At 55.7% G+C, this 17,090-nt stretch overlaps 1 protein-coding gene across 1 annotated transcript in view; it reads right to left on the reverse strand.

The window, feature by feature from the left end:
* The window catches only part of LOC122680773 (proto-oncogene tyrosine-protein kinase receptor Ret-like), a 49,748-nt gene that overhangs the window by 3,964 nt on the left and 28,694 nt on the right, over nt 1-17,090 (reverse strand). The window contains 12 exon segments of the mRNA XM_043882451.1: nt 341-411; nt 2,532-2,654; nt 2,737-2,951; nt 4,159-4,266; nt 5,687-5,834; nt 8,313-8,578; nt 9,530-9,652; nt 10,468-10,578; nt 12,099-12,224; nt 12,939-13,197; nt 15,324-15,523; nt 16,803-16,998. Coding sequence (XP_043738386.1) covers nt 341-411; nt 2,532-2,654; nt 2,737-2,951; nt 4,159-4,266; nt 5,687-5,834; nt 8,313-8,578; nt 9,530-9,652; nt 10,468-10,578; nt 12,099-12,224; nt 12,939-13,197; nt 15,324-15,523; nt 16,803-16,998 — 1,946 coding nt within the window.

The raw sequence follows: 17,090 nt of genomic DNA on the forward strand, positions 1-17,090 counted from the left end.
CACACTCAGGCTCACAGAGAGGGAACTGTTCAGCTGGGACTGTGTGTCACTGAGATGTCCAAAGAGAGGGCAGGGGAGGTGGGGGAGGCAAGGGGGCTGCAGCTATGGCTCACATCCTCATGCATTCCACCGTGGCACTCAGAACTACTGCCTGGGCCTTTGCCATTTGCTGTGTGAGTACACAAAGCTTCCCCATCCACAGCCCCCCAGTTTGGGGAGGTCACTCTGGACGGCTGGAATGAGCTGACAGGGACTCAGGGCAACTCTGTTCCCCAGCAGAGCTGCCCAGACAGGTGCATACATGTAACCTCCACCCCAGGAAGGCAACACCCAGACTCACACATCACTCTGGGTGGTGTAGATATGATCAAAGAGGGACTCAATGGCCATCCACTTGACTGGGATCCGACCCTAAGGAAGGAGTGAAAGAAAGGCATTAACGTTGCTCTGAGATCCTAGGAACTGGTGTGTGTGGGGGACACATCTCAGGCTCTTTCAGCTCTTAGGGAACACTGAGTAATGACTCCAGTGTGTTCCTGGGTAGAGGCCAGCAGCCCAGCCTCACAGGGGCTGGAGTCCTAGCCCCACCTTCCTAGGCTTGGCTGAGACCCCCGAGGGAGTCAGTCGGCCTGCCCACAGCTATACAAGGTGTGCTGGTCATGCACCACATCCCAAGGAATTGATGCTAAGTGCAAGCCAGGCCCCACTGTGGTCACTTCTCGGGAGATCAGGGGCACTGCACCCTGGGTGCTGCCCAGTGGGTAGGCTGGAAGCACTTCCATCAAGATCTCCCCTGATTTCTGAGGGTGAAGGGGTCTGGGAAGCCAACATCCAGTGTTTCCATCTTGGGAATTTCTGACACAAATGAACACACTAAAGGCCTTTCTAAGAAGCTCTGAGCGAAGAAATCAATGTGAGTGTCTTGAGTCTGATTTTTCCCTTATTTTATCCCAGGGCCCTTTTAGCATCCTCTAAAAGACTGTCCTCCACCATGGAGAGGCTGGAGTTCAACCTAACAAATCCTTTCTAATGCAACTTAAGAAATAGCTTTTTGGTACAAATAGATCAGCGGGCTTTCCTGGTGGCTCAGTGGTAAAGAATCCACCTGCAGTGCAGGAGATGCGGGTTTGATCCATGGGTCAGGAAGATACCCTGGAGGAGGAAATGGCAACCCACTCCAGTATTCTTGCCTGGGGAATTCCATAGACAGAGGATCCTGCTGGGCTACAGTCCATGGGTCGCAAAGAGTCAGACACGACTGATCGATTAAACAACAACAAACAGGTCAGCATCAAGGCACAATCAATTAAAAAAAAAGGCATTTGCTTTGGATTTTAATGCATTTATTGTACTTCTTTTTTTTTTTTTAAAGTACTATTTAGGATTCATACCCTACATGAAGTGTGACTGCTTCGAGGGTGTGTGTTTCTAACAATGCAACCTGCAGGCTGTGCTCTCAGGGGCCGAGCTTGGGCACCTTGTGCTTCCTTGCTGGGTGACACAGGGCCTTCCCGAGGACCAGTGCATCAACAGGAAGTTCCATCCAGCCCCCTCCACGGGGTAGGGAGCACCCCTCTCCACTTCCCCTTCAGCACTTCTAAGATGTGCTGTCACAACAGAAACCCCACAAGAAATCAAATGTCATCCTCACAGCCCCAGGAGCACCTGGGCTTCACTCGCCCCTCAGAGCAAAGCTGAAGTGTATGTCGTGGCTTTCTGTGTTTTTCTTTTTGAGCAGCATCTGTTCTGAATGCCAGCTTAGCTGTGTGTCTTGAGGGGGCCTGTGATCTTCCCTGTCTAGTCTGTCACAGGGAGGCTACTAGAAAGGGGTTGGGAGGATAGCAGCACCAAGAAAGTCAAGACCAATGTCACAGGGAAGGGGACCATACCAGGGAACCAGGTTTCCCAAGAAGGTCCCCGAACCACCTGTTTTAGTGACTTGGAAAAAGCTTCCCAAATCTCTACACTGTAACTCTGGACTTTGTCTCCAGGATCCTCCTGATTGCCTTCCAAACTCACTTAGTCAGCCGTTCCTAGGCCCTTGGACCAGGAGCATACCCTGCTGTAAAGTGGTTCAATCCTTTCTGTAAAGAATGACTAGCAAGCTTGGGTTTAATTCATTTCTTTTCCCCAAGCAAAGGACTAAAGTTACACAGAAAGTAAAACAGTGACCTTCACTCTGCAGCAGTGAGAGGAGCAACTGCAGACAAGAAGATTGTTATTTCTGCAGTGGTGGGTGACCTTTAGAAGTGATAGTGATGAAAAGTGAGAGAAGCTGCAGGAACCCCACTCCCAGCAGGGAGCTCCAAAACAGCACGTGTGGCTGTGAGGAAGAGAAGGAACAGGCTCAAGACTGAGTCCTGCTCTGGGTCTCTGGGGACCCAGGACTAGGAAAGAGTTCGGGGATGAGGACTGGAAGTTTGCACTCTAAAAACCCGCTTTATCTTCCTCAGATCAAAATCTGTCCCCACCCTGTGGGCTCCCTGACCATGCCCTCTGCCCTCAGGCCATCACACCCCAGAGCCTGGTACCTTGCTCCTCTTCACGTAGGAATCCTCTTCATAAACATCTCGGGACAGACCAAAATCTGAGATTTTCATCCTGTGGCCCTCGGCTACCAGGATGTTTCTGGCTGCCAAGTCCCGATGGACAAGCTGTGGAAAAGACAACAGCAGGGACCCCTGAACCCCGGGCCAATCGCTGGCGGAGGGGGCGCGGGGCTGGGGCGGCACGCACCTTCATCTCAGCCAGGTACTGGATCCCTTGTGAGATCTGCCAGGCAAAGGAGACAAGGTCGCCCATGGTCAGGGCCTGCTCCTCCAGGTTGTCCAGGTAACTGGAGTTGCGGCTGCCCCCGCTGCCCACGTAGCCAGGTCCCGCCTTGCGGCTCTCTCGGAGGAAGCCCCGCAGGGAGCCGTACTTGGCATACTCCACGATGAGGAGCAGTGGCCCTAGGGGCAGAGCAGTAGGTACGTGGGCTGGCTGCTTAGGTGACCCTGGGCAGGCAGAAGTTGGGCCAGCACGGGGCAATCGCTTCCAGCAGCCTGAGGACTCAAGCCTCAGCTCACTCTCCCATCACTCTGCTCTCCACCTTGCAGCACTATGTTACTTCAGTCATGTCTGACTCTTTGTGACCCTATAGACTGTAGCCTGCCAAGCTCCTCTGTCCATGGGATTTTCCAGGCAAGAAGAGTGGAGTAGGTTGTCATGTCCCCCTCCAAGGGATCTTCCTGACTCAGGGATTGAACCCAAGTCTTTTACATCTCCTGCATTGGCAGGCAGGTTCTTTATCACTAGTGCCACTTGGGAAGCTCCTCCATCTTGCAGGGGCTTTGGATTCCAAAGCCAGCTGCCTGGACAGTTGACCACAACCTCTTTCCTGGGTGTCCAGGGCAAGCAGTCACTGCATTTGAAGCTGCCCTGGGAGATAACCACTGCTGCTCGGATGTCAGGAACTTTCTGTACCCCTGGTCTTGCCACAGTATGGCCTGGGGACAGCTGATGGAGGCAGAGGTTCTGGACTGCCCCTGGCCACCCTCTCCCTGCCCTGCCTGCTCTCAGGCCACAGTCCTCCCCGAGGCCCGGCCCTGAGTGCTACTGGTGCCCCTGCTGCTCTCTCCCTGTCGGCCTCCCATCTCCCTCACACCCGAAATACACATGCACCCACGCGCACATGCACACACACACACACACACACACACACACACACACACACACACACAAAGTGGGAGGCCCCCAGGGTGGCAAAGCAGTTTTGGAAGACTAATAGAGCAAAATGCTCTTATGTGAAAAATGATCTGCCATTGCCTTTGCCACCCCAGGCTGGGGTGGGGTTGAGATCACCTGGAGGTTATGGCATATCTAGTAGGTGCCCAGGAGACACTGCTCATCTCTGGACTTCCCTGTCTTAAGGGCTCAGCCTGGGGCAGGGTGCTGACAACCAGGATGTCGCCAGAGACCCCAGGGAACACTCCTGTGGCAGCCCTCATGGTCCACTGACACACAAGTTTCAGGCAAGAGCCAGAGAAACCATGCTTCCAGGAAGAGAGAGGACAGGTGCCAGAGAAGAAAAGGATGGGGATGAGGGAGAATGCAGAATGGAGCAGCCCAGAGCCCCTGGCTTGTGCCCAGCAGCTGCTAGTCCCCGGCTGGTCTTACCATCCTGGCTGCAGGCCCCGTACAGCTTGATGACTTGCGGGTGGTTGACCTGCTTCAGGAGGTTGAACTCTGATAGCAGGTCCCACAGCTCGCTTGGGGAGGCATTCTCTGAAATGCACAGAAACAAAGCAGGTCACAAAGTCCCTGCTACCACCATGCTGGGTCACAGGCGCAAACGAGGGGTCTACACAGACTTGTCTCCTTCCCAGACATCCTACTCAGGTTCAGACTGAGGCCTGCCAGGACCTCACTGCTTGGAGCTACTCTCAGCCCATGGGAGGGTCAACAGCGGCCTCAATTGCCTACAGGGAGTAAGAACCAGAGGAGCGCACTTCCATGTGAGCAGAGTCTTTCCATGGAAAGCCTTCTGGGCTGGGCTATGCATGCAAATGGCATTATTTCCCTGCAATCACCATCTCTCAAAGACAGTGGCGTTAACCCTTCATTAACCCTTCTGGGGAGGTAAAGGGACTCCCTGGTGTCCCCAAACACCTGCCAACCAAGCACTTGGCAAAGGGGGGTGAGGCCCTGGAGAAAGGTGAAGGCCATGAGACTTCACAGAAGTCGTCTTGCCATGCTGAGTGTGTGTTTTCCAAGGGCAGAGATAGTTGTGCTCAGGAGCTTGGGTGTGGAGGTCTCCTGGCCAACTGTCCTCCTGGGTCATGGCCCCACATCCCACTGCCCAGTTGTGCCACTGCCTCTGGCTGTAGACTTGTCTGGAAATGAGAAGACAGCTGCAAGATGGGGCATTGGAACCCTTTGGACCACACATGAGTGACCCAGGGCCAGTCTCACTGTGCCCTCTTAGGGCCTGGGGTCTCATAGACAAGGGGCAACCCCAGTCTGAGGGCCTGGGTAAGTACACAAAAGTACCCGGCACTGCATGGCTCCCCGACTGCTGAACATCAGAGTGCATCAGCCTAAAATGTGCCCATCACATGGCCACTGGGCCCTCAGTTGGTCAAGCTGAGGCAGAACTCAGCCATGGCAGAGGACTGTCTACCCAGTCCCTGCTGAGAAGCAGCAGTGAGGATACCCAGCATGTGCTAAGACTGGGGCAGTGCTGGCCCACTAAGGGCTGGGGGGGATGGGGACTGGGAAAGGCAGGGACCTGGGGGACAGGGGCCAGTCCTTACAGGTGGTCTCTTCACCAGGACCTCAGTGGACGCTTGGCGAAAGAAATTAATGGGGCAGACTGAGGTGGGGAGAGCTGTCGGTTTTGAACTTAAGGGCTTTTAATTTAAACTCGGATCTTTACCCAACATTGATACACAAGCAACATGGCTCTGAAAGCTTTCAAGGGAGGAATGTCTTACCCTGCTTCTCCAGGGACCACACCAGCCCACATCATCCATGGTGGAGGTCCCTAGACTGCAGCCACTCAAGAAGAGCAGGGGAGGCGTATTGGTTCTTCAGGAGGCAGCAGGCTGATTGCCAGAGTCCTGGCTGTCATAAGGGCTTCATCCACCCACTGGGGCCCCCGCAGGTGTGAGTGGCAGAGCCCCCTGTGTACTGCCTGGGCACGTACCTTTCAGCATCTTCACAGCCACAGTCGTGTACCCTGCTTTGCCTTTCAGCCGAAAGGCTGTGGCCTTGACCACTTTTCCAAATTCACCTTCTCCCAGAGTTTTTCCAAGCACCAAGTTCTTCCGTGGGAATTCCCACTTGGGATCCTCCTACATTGGGTTTGAAGGAAAAAGAGAGGGAAGAGAGATGGCGAAGGTAAGAAGAAAGGAAGAAGGCAAGAGCCGGCGGACAAGCTCCATGTGCAGACGGCCGACTGTCACCTGAAGTGACAGGTGACAGTCACCATGTCCAAGGGCAAGACCCCACAGTCAGGCCCTGAGGTGCCATGACAAGATGCGTCCCCCCACAGGAAGGCAGGTGTTGCCACAGACTGGCTGGACTCCGTATGCTCATACCCTCACTGGCCTCCATCTACTATAGATGCCCTGGGCCACCTCAGGCCCAGGGCCTGGTATCTCCAGTGAGAGAGTCAGGGTTTACTCAGCACCCACAGGTGCTCACAGGGGGACCACAGCCTCTTCCCTGGGACTCAGGCCCAAGCCTCATGGCACCACCTCTGTTTTGGACACCAGGCACTGACAGTGGCCCAGGCTCCAGGACTTCCAAGAGAACTCAAGTGGCAGCTGTGGCCCCAGTTGCCTACCAGCCCTGCACTCCCAGCTACAGGATGGGGTGTCAAGAACACCTTCCTGGTGTGGCAGCCTCTAGAAAGTTACCACTGTGCCCCTCAGGTACCCCCCCATCCCTCCCTGACAATGTGTGGAAGAGTCTGCTCCTCCCACAGCCCAGCCACTGGCCAGAACTTGCACACACCGGCCTTCCCAACACACCATGCCCACTGAAGACCCCTCTGGGGTGGGGTCTTCCCAGACCCCAAGACTGGCTCGAAGACCTGAACTCTGGGGATGCTGAAGCCTGTCTGGAACCTGCCTTCCCGTCAGCACTGGATGCCCAGGTCCCCAAGTCTTGCTGTGGCTGGGTGTGGGCATGGCTCCAGGGGCTGCTTATGATGTGCCTGGCAGGCTCGCCTAACCCACAGACACACACTGGTGACCCACTGCCCCCCCCCCAGGGACCAGAACCCTGTGTTCTTACGTCTGGGAGCAGAGGCAGGCTCCTCTAAGCACCACGGCCAGGGGCGCCTTCCAGCCAGCTCCCCAGGTGTCCTGGTGTCTCAGCTTCCCCAATAACCCATGTTGTTTGTTCTTTAAGTTGCAAAAGAGGCAGTCGTGTCTGACTCCCATGGACTGTAGCCAGGCTCCTCTGTCCATGAGATTCTCCAGTCAAGAATACTGGAGTGGGTTGCCATTTCCTCCTCTACCAAGAATCCATAGTCAGGCTCAAAGGTGACAACAGAGTCACCACCACCCTGGTGTCCACACTGCACTGGATAACAGCTGACTGCACATAAAGACTGGGCTAAGAGGGGATATCTCTCATTTGTTTCTCTTTAAAAGTGCTAAAACCCCAAAGTGTCCTCCCCACTTTATGTAAGACAGAACTAAGGCCAAAGGGTCGAATAATGTGTCTAAGACCTCAGAGCTGGTCAGTGTGGTCCTCGGCCTCCGGCCCAGCTCTGGCTTCTCTGCACTCTGGGCTAGAGGCTGAAAGTGGTCCGTGGCCCCCCCCCCCACAGAAGAACCTCTCTCATTGTGTGTCTCAGCACAAACCGTCAGGGCATATAAGGGAATCAAATGGCTCGTCCCTGGGCCACGAGGGCCATTCCCAGATGTGGTGGCCACAGAGGCCTCCTTCCTGACTTTGCTGGTTCCAAACACTCAGCAGGTGGGAGGTCTCCAGCCCCCAGTCCCCATAGTATTTCAGTCTCCTCAGCAAAAACACTGGAGGGCAGACAGGCGGAGGAGCAGCCTGGCCGGGCAGGAGGTGGTGTCTGAGCCTCCCACACTAACTGCAGGCCCAGACCATGTCATGGAGGAGGAGGCTTGGGCTGATTCTCCCCTCTTGGCAGGCCAGTCACAGAGTCCTGGGGCCAGGCTCCCCTGATGGTGCCTGAGAGGCCTCTCAGCAACCCCACTCTCCAAGCCACAGACAGAATCCCCTCCTGGCTGCAGCCAGGCCCCCCACCTGCCAGTCTCTCTCGCCTGGATGGGGACAGTGTTTCATCATGGGGCTCCTACCCAACAGACTCCCCAGCAGAGCGACCCGTGGAAATGAAGGCAGAACACCAGCCTCCAGCCCTAGGGTGGTCCTACCTTCTGAGAATAAAACCCACACACTCCTCCTCAGGGCCTCCCCCAAGGCTGCATCCTCCAGCACTTGGGGCCTCCGTAGGAGATATCTTAGGTGGGTACAGCATGGCCTGCCCTCTCCTTGGAGCCTAATGGCCCAGATCTCAGTCATTTAAATCCACACCCATCCTTTTCCACACTGATTCACGCTCTCTGCCCCACCCCTGCCTTCTGCCCTCCCTGAAAGACAGCTCGGTGGAGGTTAGAAGACAGCTGGAAGCTCACGAGGTCCTCCTGGCAGGCAAGGATGCAACAACCCCAAGGGCCCTGCCCCTTCTGTTCCCCCCTCCTTCCCCAGCTGCCCTAGACCAGAGGCTACCCACATGGCTACCTGGAAGGGCTGCCTCCCTGGCCCTGCTGCCACATGGAGAACCTCACCGGGATCTTGAAGGTGTCCACTGAGACCTGGTTCTCCATGGAGTCCAGAGAGGGCCGGCAGGCACCAGATGAGGAGTAGCTGACCGGAAAAGCTTGGGCGGGTCGACAGAAGGTCATCTCAGCCGAGGCAATGGGCGGCTTGTGGGCATTCTTGCGGTAGCGGTGGATGCAGAAGGTGGACAGCAGCACAGACAGCAGCACAGATACGATGGAGAAGACCACAGCTGCCGTGATCACTGTGCAGCAGAGGTCATCACGCAGGGTGTCTGCGGGCGAGTAGGGGCTGTGAGAGTAGACACCCCACAAGGGGGACCCCCAATACCCAACAGAGCCACACCTGTGACAGCCAGGAAGTGGCTGCTGTGACCGACTGTGAGCTGCCTGCCAACACTCCTGACCCATGGCAGGTACTGTTCTGTATGTTTTTGCTACAAGAGACTATTATTGCCCTTTTCTGGAAGGAATGAGCATTTATAAACATCCTGCCTGAGGTCACACACCAGAGGTTGTGCACCACTGCACCTCCCCCACCCTGGAACGTTGCACTGAAGCCAGAGGCCCAGGGGCCCGGGGGGTGGGAGAAGTTCTTCTCCTGCATTCCTAATATCTTCTGTATTTTCTTCATGTTCAATATATAGTGGAGAGGAAAGACAAGTGGCCCAGGATCTGGGCCATGCAATGACCACCCAAATGCCAGAAAAGCTCCCCATGTGTTCAGTGGGGCCCCCCTGTTCTAGAAGAAGCACCTGGAGGGTGCTGGGAGGGGGGACCCAGCTGGCCAATGCCACAGGCCCAGGAAAGGCTCTACACAGGCACAGTCTGAGGAGATGCTGAGCTATTTGGTGGAATAACTAGTTTTCCAGCCCAATCTTTATTATAGAACTTGAGGCCAGGGAATTCTTTGGTGGTCCAGCAGTTAGGACAAGGAGCTTTCACGGCTGTGGCCAAGATTCAATCCCTGGTTGGGCACCTAAGATCCCATAAGCCTTGCCAAAAAAAAAAAAAAAAAAAAAAGGAACTTCGGGCCACAAGGCAGTCTTAGTAGCCTTGAGCCAGCTCCTTGTCTGCACACATGGGGGAACCAAGACCCCAGGGAAGGAGGAAGATCTCCTAGGTTTCTCTTCCTTCCTGCAATCTTCTCCCTTGCTCCCTGGAGGCTCAGGGAGGTGTGGGGATCCCGGCCAGCTGTGCCCCCCACCCCCCCACCCCCAATGCACCTTGGCTATCCTCCGGCTCGCAGAAGCACTTCTTCTTCTCAGGGAAGCAGTTGCAGATACCGAAGCCAGCTTTAATCCCCCGGCGCTCCCCAGGTTCGTGCCCACCAATGATGCTGCCGCCCCCTGAGGACAGACACCACCCACTCAGCAGCCCACTCTCAGCCTCCAGGGGGACCTGGCCAGCCAGGACCACCAGACAGGATCATGAGAGGCCCCTCCCCACCTGATGTCAGCACTCTCACGCCCAGGGAGCACAGTGAGATCAGAAGTCTAGGTCACCCCAGGCAAGAGCCTCAGCATGCATGCATGTGTGCTAAGTCGCTTCAGTCAGGTCGACTCTTTGCAACACTGTGGACTGTAGCCCACCAAGCTCCTCTGTCCATGAGATTCTCCAGGCAAAAATACTGGAGTGGGTCACCAGGCCCTTCTTCAGGGGATCTTCCCAATCCAGAGATCAAACCTGCGCATCTCCTACATTGGCAGGTGGGTTTCTTTACCACTAGCGCCATCTGGGAAGCCCCAGTTGCAGCATGATGAGCCCCCAAACCAGCTCCCTGGCTGCAGCAGGTGAGAGGAGGAACCCACAGGCTGCCCTGGGCCCAGGTCAAGGTCCACACTTGGTTACTTTTCAGAAGCAGAAAAGGGGCAGAGGGGGCAGCTGGCAGTCAGCAAAACGGGGGACAGGGAGTCGTGCCCCATGAGTTGGCTAGAGCAACACTGGAAGGGTGTGGGTCAAGCCAGCAAGCTCTAATTTGGGGGGAGGAGCGCCTTTATTAAAAAAAAATGTTAGGAAAGGGCTCAGTACGCAAAACCCAGAAGCTTGGCTGGTCTGGCTGAAATGCAGGTGAGAGTCCAAGCCCCTTTAGCTTGTTACTCCCCCCACCCAATCAGGCTCCTGCTCGCTCAGAGTCACGGTGCAGGCTCATCGGGCTGCTTACGGAGGCAGTCCTGGGGGCAGATGTTGGGGTCTCTGCTCTCCACGGCATCACAGTGTCCATCGGGGCAGGTCCTGATGCTGGGGGAGCAGGTGGAGAAGTTCCTGGTTATCCCTACAACACAGAGTGGGCAGTTATGACCACAAGGGAGCAGCTGCCCTGTTCAGACTGCAGAGCCAGGAGGGTCATACCCCAGGGCCTTCCAGGTCAACCCTGTACCCCACCCCATCCCCTGCAAGGAAGAGCAAACTGAGATCTGAGCAGAGAAGAACCACACACAGAGCCCTACCAGCAGGGCATCCCTGAGGTACAGGGCAGCCAGGATGGTGGGGGCCAGAGGAGCCAGGCAGTCCCAGAGCTGTGCCAGGCTCACATCAGAGAGGCCAGAAGAGACCAGATGAGGCTGGGACCCTCTCTAGGCTGCACTGTGGGTGGGACCCTCAGATTGGTGGGCCCAGCTGGCAGCCAGTTACTGTCCACACCCAAGGCTGCTCAGGTCCCTCCTATTTGGGTCCATGTCCCCTGGGCTGGGAACTCCTGGGTAGAGCCTCTCTGAAGACCACTTTGGATATTTTGAATTATTTTAAGGTTTGTGTTTTCATGAAGTAAAGCCAACCATAAATGACATGTCAACAGTGTAGTCTACCTTAATTCCTCCACTTCTTGGATGCACAGTAATATTACCAAGAGATCTTCGAAAAGTGTCTGTGAACTATGTGTTTAAAAGCATTGGGTGAATGGGGGAAGAGTGGGGAGAAGGGATAGTCAGGGAGTTTGGGATACACATGTATACACACTATATTTAAAATAACCAACCAGAACCTACTGTATAGCACATGGAACTCTGCTCAATATGCTATAAAAACCTCAACGGAAAAAGGATTCGAAAAAGAATATATACACGTATATGTATACCTGAATCACTATGCTGTACACTGGAAACTGACACAACATTGTTCATCAACTATGCTCCAATATAACATAAAAAGTTAAAAAAAAAAGAGAAGGCATTGGGTGAATATAGTGGCTCAGAGAGTAAAGCGTCTGCCTGTAATGCTGGAGACCTGAGTTTGATCTCTGGCTTGGGACAGTCCCTGGAGAAGGAAATGGCTACCACTCCAGTATTCTTGTCAGAGAATTCCATGGACAGAGGAGCCTGGTGGGCTACAGTCCACAGAGTCCCAAAGAGTCAGACACGAGTGAGCGACTAACACTTTCAATTTCACATTCACAACTGCACATGTATTTATGTGTATATGGGTAGAGAAATGGATATATACATGTTAATTACCATCTGGTTTAGGCACCAATACAGAAATTCAGAATTTTAGAATAAAGTAAAAAGAAAACACACACATCTCAACTTTGGCCCCGACCTTCTCAAGTCCAGAGCGAGCTCAGTCTCAGGCACCTGTGATCCCATCGGTGATAAACAGTTGGAAGGTTCTCTGTTCCCTGCGCTCGTGACCACCCTCTCCTGGCATCAGGAGCCACGGCAGGGACCAAGCGCAGGGGAGGACTAGGTGGGCAGGGGTGGGGGGTGTCACAGAGGCTGGCAGGGCCTGCATGCACAGACCCTACTCCCCCTCAGCCCCCATCACACTCCCCACCGCCTGGCTCTGCCCAGGGCCTACCTTTGCCATCTCCCTGTCTCCACTCGCACCTGCCTGTCAGAGAGCCCAGGCCACCGCATTCCTCACATTCGGGCTGCCTCTTGCTGACCACGCAGGACAGGGGGCAGCCAGGCTCTTCAGGCATGTCTAGGGGTGGCAGAAAGCAGTCATGGGGGGCCAGCCTGCCATGGGCACCCATGGGTGCAGGCAGCACTGGCTGGAGCTGTCCCGAGTTGAGCCCAGAGAGGAGGCAGTCACTAAACTCTGGGGGCGCAGGGTAGTGAGGGGGCTGCTGGGGGAGGGGTGGCATCATAGTCACACAGCAGGGGCAGCTAAGGGGCTGAGTATGGAGTGGGGATGGGAGGTGGCCAGACTCATCCAGGGACACGCAGGACACCCAATTAAACTTGAACTTCAGAGAACAGTGAATACCTGCTTTGTGTAAATATGGCCCTAATATCACAGGGACATAGGGGAGTTTGTCTTCTAATTCACTGCAAAGGCTGCACGAGATGTACTTACACCACAATAATTGCTTGTTGTTCACCTGAAATTCACACTCAACCTGGGTCCTATATTGTACCTGGCAGCCCTAAAACAAGTGCACAGGTAGGTCCTGCTGACAGAGGCGATGGGCAGCAGCGGCCACCCACAATGCTGTCACACTGGACTAAACTGTGTCATACCTCCCCCATCATCCTTCCAGTGCAGCTGTGCGCTGTTTTCTCATCTTACAGAGAAGGAGGCTCAAGAAAGCCCACTGGTCAGTGACGGGGTATAGGACGGCACCCTTCTGCAGGAACAGCCCGAGGCTCTGCCACGCCCCATCCACCCTGACCCTTCCCGCAGCCGGGCACTCACACATCCCTTCCACGGTAACGAGCAGCAGGGCCTGGGCTTGCTGGTGGGTTGGTTTCTCGGTGGCCACCACTGTGTACTGGAGCTGGGAACACTCGGGCCGCTGCAAGGCCTCCGTGTCATTCACGAACAGGGTCCCCGAGGTGTCCTCAGCTGAGGTGACCATCCCCAGGGCGCTGCAGTTGGCGCTGGAGGGCTGCAGCCTGTACTGCACTTGGATGCCGCTGAACTCCTGGCAGTTTTCCACGCAGACTTTCCCAATCTAGGCATGGGATCACGGAACCCTTAGCCAGGTGAGTAGACCACCTGGGACAGTGGCTGGAGGGGCTCCATGCCAGCTGAGTCCCAGGACAGTTTCCCACTCAGCCCAGAGATGGTGGCCCCCAATCTCCCCATCCTCCATGCCCCTGGAATCTGCAGACCCATCTGCCTGCCTGGCCTGGCCTGGCCCTGCGCAGACCGTGACACCACCCTTCATCCCTGCTCCTGGGAGCCGGAGGTGAAAAGAACACAGGGTGCCGGGCTTTGGTTTAGGGACTGGCCCTCCAGGGAGGCGCTTGCTGGCTTGCCCGGCTCACCCCTCACTTGCTCCCTCATTTGGGCACAGAGGCAGCCTGGATGCCTCCCACACACCTCCCTCCCCTCTGGGCAGGGGCCGTCGTGCTCTGGGCACCACTAGGGTCCATCCTCAGTGTCCTGCCTGGGTCACCTGCCTGGTCAGCCAGAGCACAGCACCCGGGCCATAATTCACACAGCAGGGTTGCTGTCCCACCCAGGTCCTGGAGCCTCCTCCGAGACTTGGGCCGGAACCCCTGGGAGAGAAGGGATACTTCTCCAGGGATGCCTCATGGCCACAGTGGTCACTGGGGCCTGAACTCTCCTTTTCCCTCCCTCACCACCCAAGGTGGAGTTAGGGCTGCTGGGGCTTGAGATCAGAAGCTCTGACCAGTCAAGGTCGAGGGCTGCGGGCCTGGCGGCAGTGATGGCACAGGGCCCCCTGCTTGCAGCCACAGGCCAGGCCCTTGCTCAGCCTTGCTCAGGCCCAGGGCAGAGCCAGGCTCCACCAAGCCCACTCCTCATACCACAACAAAACCACCTCCTAGGCTCCGAGCACTTCCTTGTACAGAGCAGGTTCACTTCCACTTTCTCCTGTGATCCTCAAAATTGCCTGAGATCACCACCTTCAATTTATAATCATGAATACTAAGGGGGGGCTGGTGAGAGACAGCAGTGTGTGTAAGGCTGGGCCAAGACTCGGGTCTCTGCACCCTCGTGAGTCCAGGCACAGGGAAAGACTTAGTCGTCAGGGGTGGGCGGTGTTGCAGAGGCTGGCAGGGCCCGCCCTCTCAGACCCCACTCCCACTCAGCCCTCATCACCCTCCCCACTGCCTGGCTCTGCTGACACACCCCTGGCAATGCCTATGCCTGCCTCAGCCCCCCTGGACACCCCTCAGGGCCCCCTGCTTCGTCACCTCTCACCAGCCTTGCCCTCTGCTTCCAGGAAAGGCCTGGCGGGGGTGGCAAGTGGGGTGGCCTGGCCACGTCCAAGGATGTGGCTCTTCTTGTGCTGGGTCCTAAGTGGCTGCCAGGAGCGGAGGTGGCATGGGAACCAACCACAGAAACTGGCAAAGCCACTGTCCTAATTAGGAGATGACCCTAAATGGGATATTCTAAAGGGCACATGGCCACAGCTATGCCATTAGGAGAATGCAGTATGTTAAGTCATGCCTGCCATAACTGCAAGTAAACTTTAAAAAGTGCTTCAGAGAAACATTCTAGAAAGAATTGCACCAAAACGTTAAACACTGGCTGATATGAGGAAAAGAGATCACTCTTATCTGTCCCTTATATCCTTTTGATGAATTCTTACCACTTCCCTTTTTTTCTACTTCTAATCACTATTTTCTGATGACAAATGCAAAATAAGCTCTAGCAAACAGACTTGCAGGAAAGTAGGAAATAGAAGCACTTCCTGTCTTTCCTTGCAGAGGTCTCCACTAATGCCTATGTTTGCACACTTGGAAATTTCTGGCAATGAAGACTTGGTTTTGAACATATGGAGCCACCTAAGACCAATACTTCTGCAAACTACTTTTCCCACTTCATTCACCAGGAATGTCTTTCCAAGTCAGCATAGATTTAACTGGCACTGCTCTTTCATTAGTAAAAAATGTAAACATGCTGAGAAGGGAGAGGGCAAAGAGGGGCCCACAAAGCCCACCAGCCCCACTCCTTTCTCCCACGGCCTTAGCCTCCTTGGCTTTGTGCCTGTTGCTCCCCAGGGCCACTCTGTGTGCTCAGGGAGGTGGTGTCCCCCATGTGACCCCATCCTGGGAGTCCCTGCTCCTCCATTCCCCTCCCCAGGCTGGCAAGAGGCCAGGAGCTCACCTGGGCAAAGCGGTGGGCCCGCCGGCTCACGGAGAAGGAGTAGGCACTGGGCAGGCTCAGGCTGATGGGCAGCACGGACACATTGAAGTGGAGGAGGACGACACCCTCCCCCAGGCCCTGGAAGTCTGAGTCGTTGACCAGCACGGCCAGCTGCACAGCCCAGCTCTCCGAGATGGGGAGGCTCTGGTTGAGAACCAGCCCTGCAGGTGGAGGCATGTGATGATAGGTAGGGGCCCTGCCCAGGGTGGAGACCACTGCCCCACGATGCTGCACATCTCCCCTGCAAAGCATTCCCTGGACACATGGGCATACGTGTGACAACAGGTACTTCTACCCACACGGTACACAGACAACAGACCTGGCTGTAGGCACTAAGGTTGAAATATTTTAAATGTGAGTCACTGTGCTGAGCTGAGCCCAGAAGACCCTCCTCAGCTGGGAGGTAACCTCAGTGAGGTGTGTGTGTGTGTGCATGTGTATAAGAAAGATGCATGTCAGGGCAAGGACACACAGGTAAAGACCCACCACCACCACCAGCAAGGTCCCAGAAAGACCGTCCTGGCCCCTGAGAACTTCTCGCAACAGTACCAGCCTCCTATGGACCCTCAGATTCCACAGGCCTCAAGCACCCAGGAGCTTCCACACTCCTGAGCAGTCACCGTGTGCCAAGGCTAAGATCCCCATTTAGTGGAGTACAAAGGAGGCGAGGATCTCTGGGTGCACATGGCATACAGAGTGAGTGTGCAGGGGCAAGGATGACATTTTCCCTTGCACAGAATAGAGGTCATCAGAGCTTGGTGAGGAAGAAGACAGGAAATAGGATTAGGTCAGGCAGAAAGGGGTAAAGGCACCAGTGATCCTGGGTTCCCCAGAAGCAGGCCTCCAAACAAGGATCCAAGCACAAGTGGCATATTTGAAAGGTGATCCTACAAAACATAGGCAGGAGAGCAGGCGAGGGAGGTGGGGAGGTTTGGCAACTGATGAGGACACCCAATCCTGCAGGTGAGCCCTGGGGGCACGTGGTGCTTAGCCCTGAGGGTGGGCACATTTCAGAAGTCAGACAGGACAGTCATCCCAGAACCCTCCAATTTGAGGGCACAGAGCTGCTACTGGACATCAACTCCTGTTAGTGGAGAGTTGCTGGGGGGGGGTGGTTAAGGATCCCTGGGCACTTGGGCACCTAGGAGGTTGCGGTGAGCCCTGGCGTGGTCAGCACAGGGTAGTGTGGTGGGGGTCCTGCCAGGGTCAGCCTTGGCCTTGGGGCAGTTCAGCGAGAAAGGACAGCCTGTAAACACCCACCAAGGTGGCCAAGGTGAGCCCAGCAGAGACAAAGGCTGGGAAGAGGGTTGGAAGGGGTGGCCACCTGGGGCTGAGAGGGCCAGGACAGGTGTCTACTTGTGCAGGGTGCTGCCCTGCCCAAGGAAAGCAGGTCGCCAGTTCCCCAGGGGGCCCTGTCAGGCCACACTGGTCCCCTCTTACTGTAGTCATGCACGGTTGCCCGCACAAAGCTGCCGTTGGCCTGGGCCAAGGTCTCATTGGGCATGTGCTCCACTCGGAAGGTCCGGAGGGCCTTGGCATCCCCAGAGAGCAGCGTGTTCGTGTACCGTCTCAGGAGCTCCCCAGAGGCTGGCACCACGTCTGCATCGAAGACACGTAACGTGGCTACCACTGTGCCCTGCAAAGAATATGGGGGCCAGTCAGGGCCCCGAAAGCCAGAGCCCATAGGAGGGCATGTGCCCTGCAGGTGGATCAGGTGTGTGCGGTCAG

This window comes from Cervus elaphus, chromosome 22 (assembly GCF_910594005.1).
Source record: "Cervus elaphus chromosome 22, mCerEla1.1, whole genome shotgun sequence".
In the NCBI taxonomy this organism is placed as follows: domain Eukaryota; kingdom Metazoa; phylum Chordata; class Mammalia; order Artiodactyla; family Cervidae; genus Cervus; species Cervus elaphus.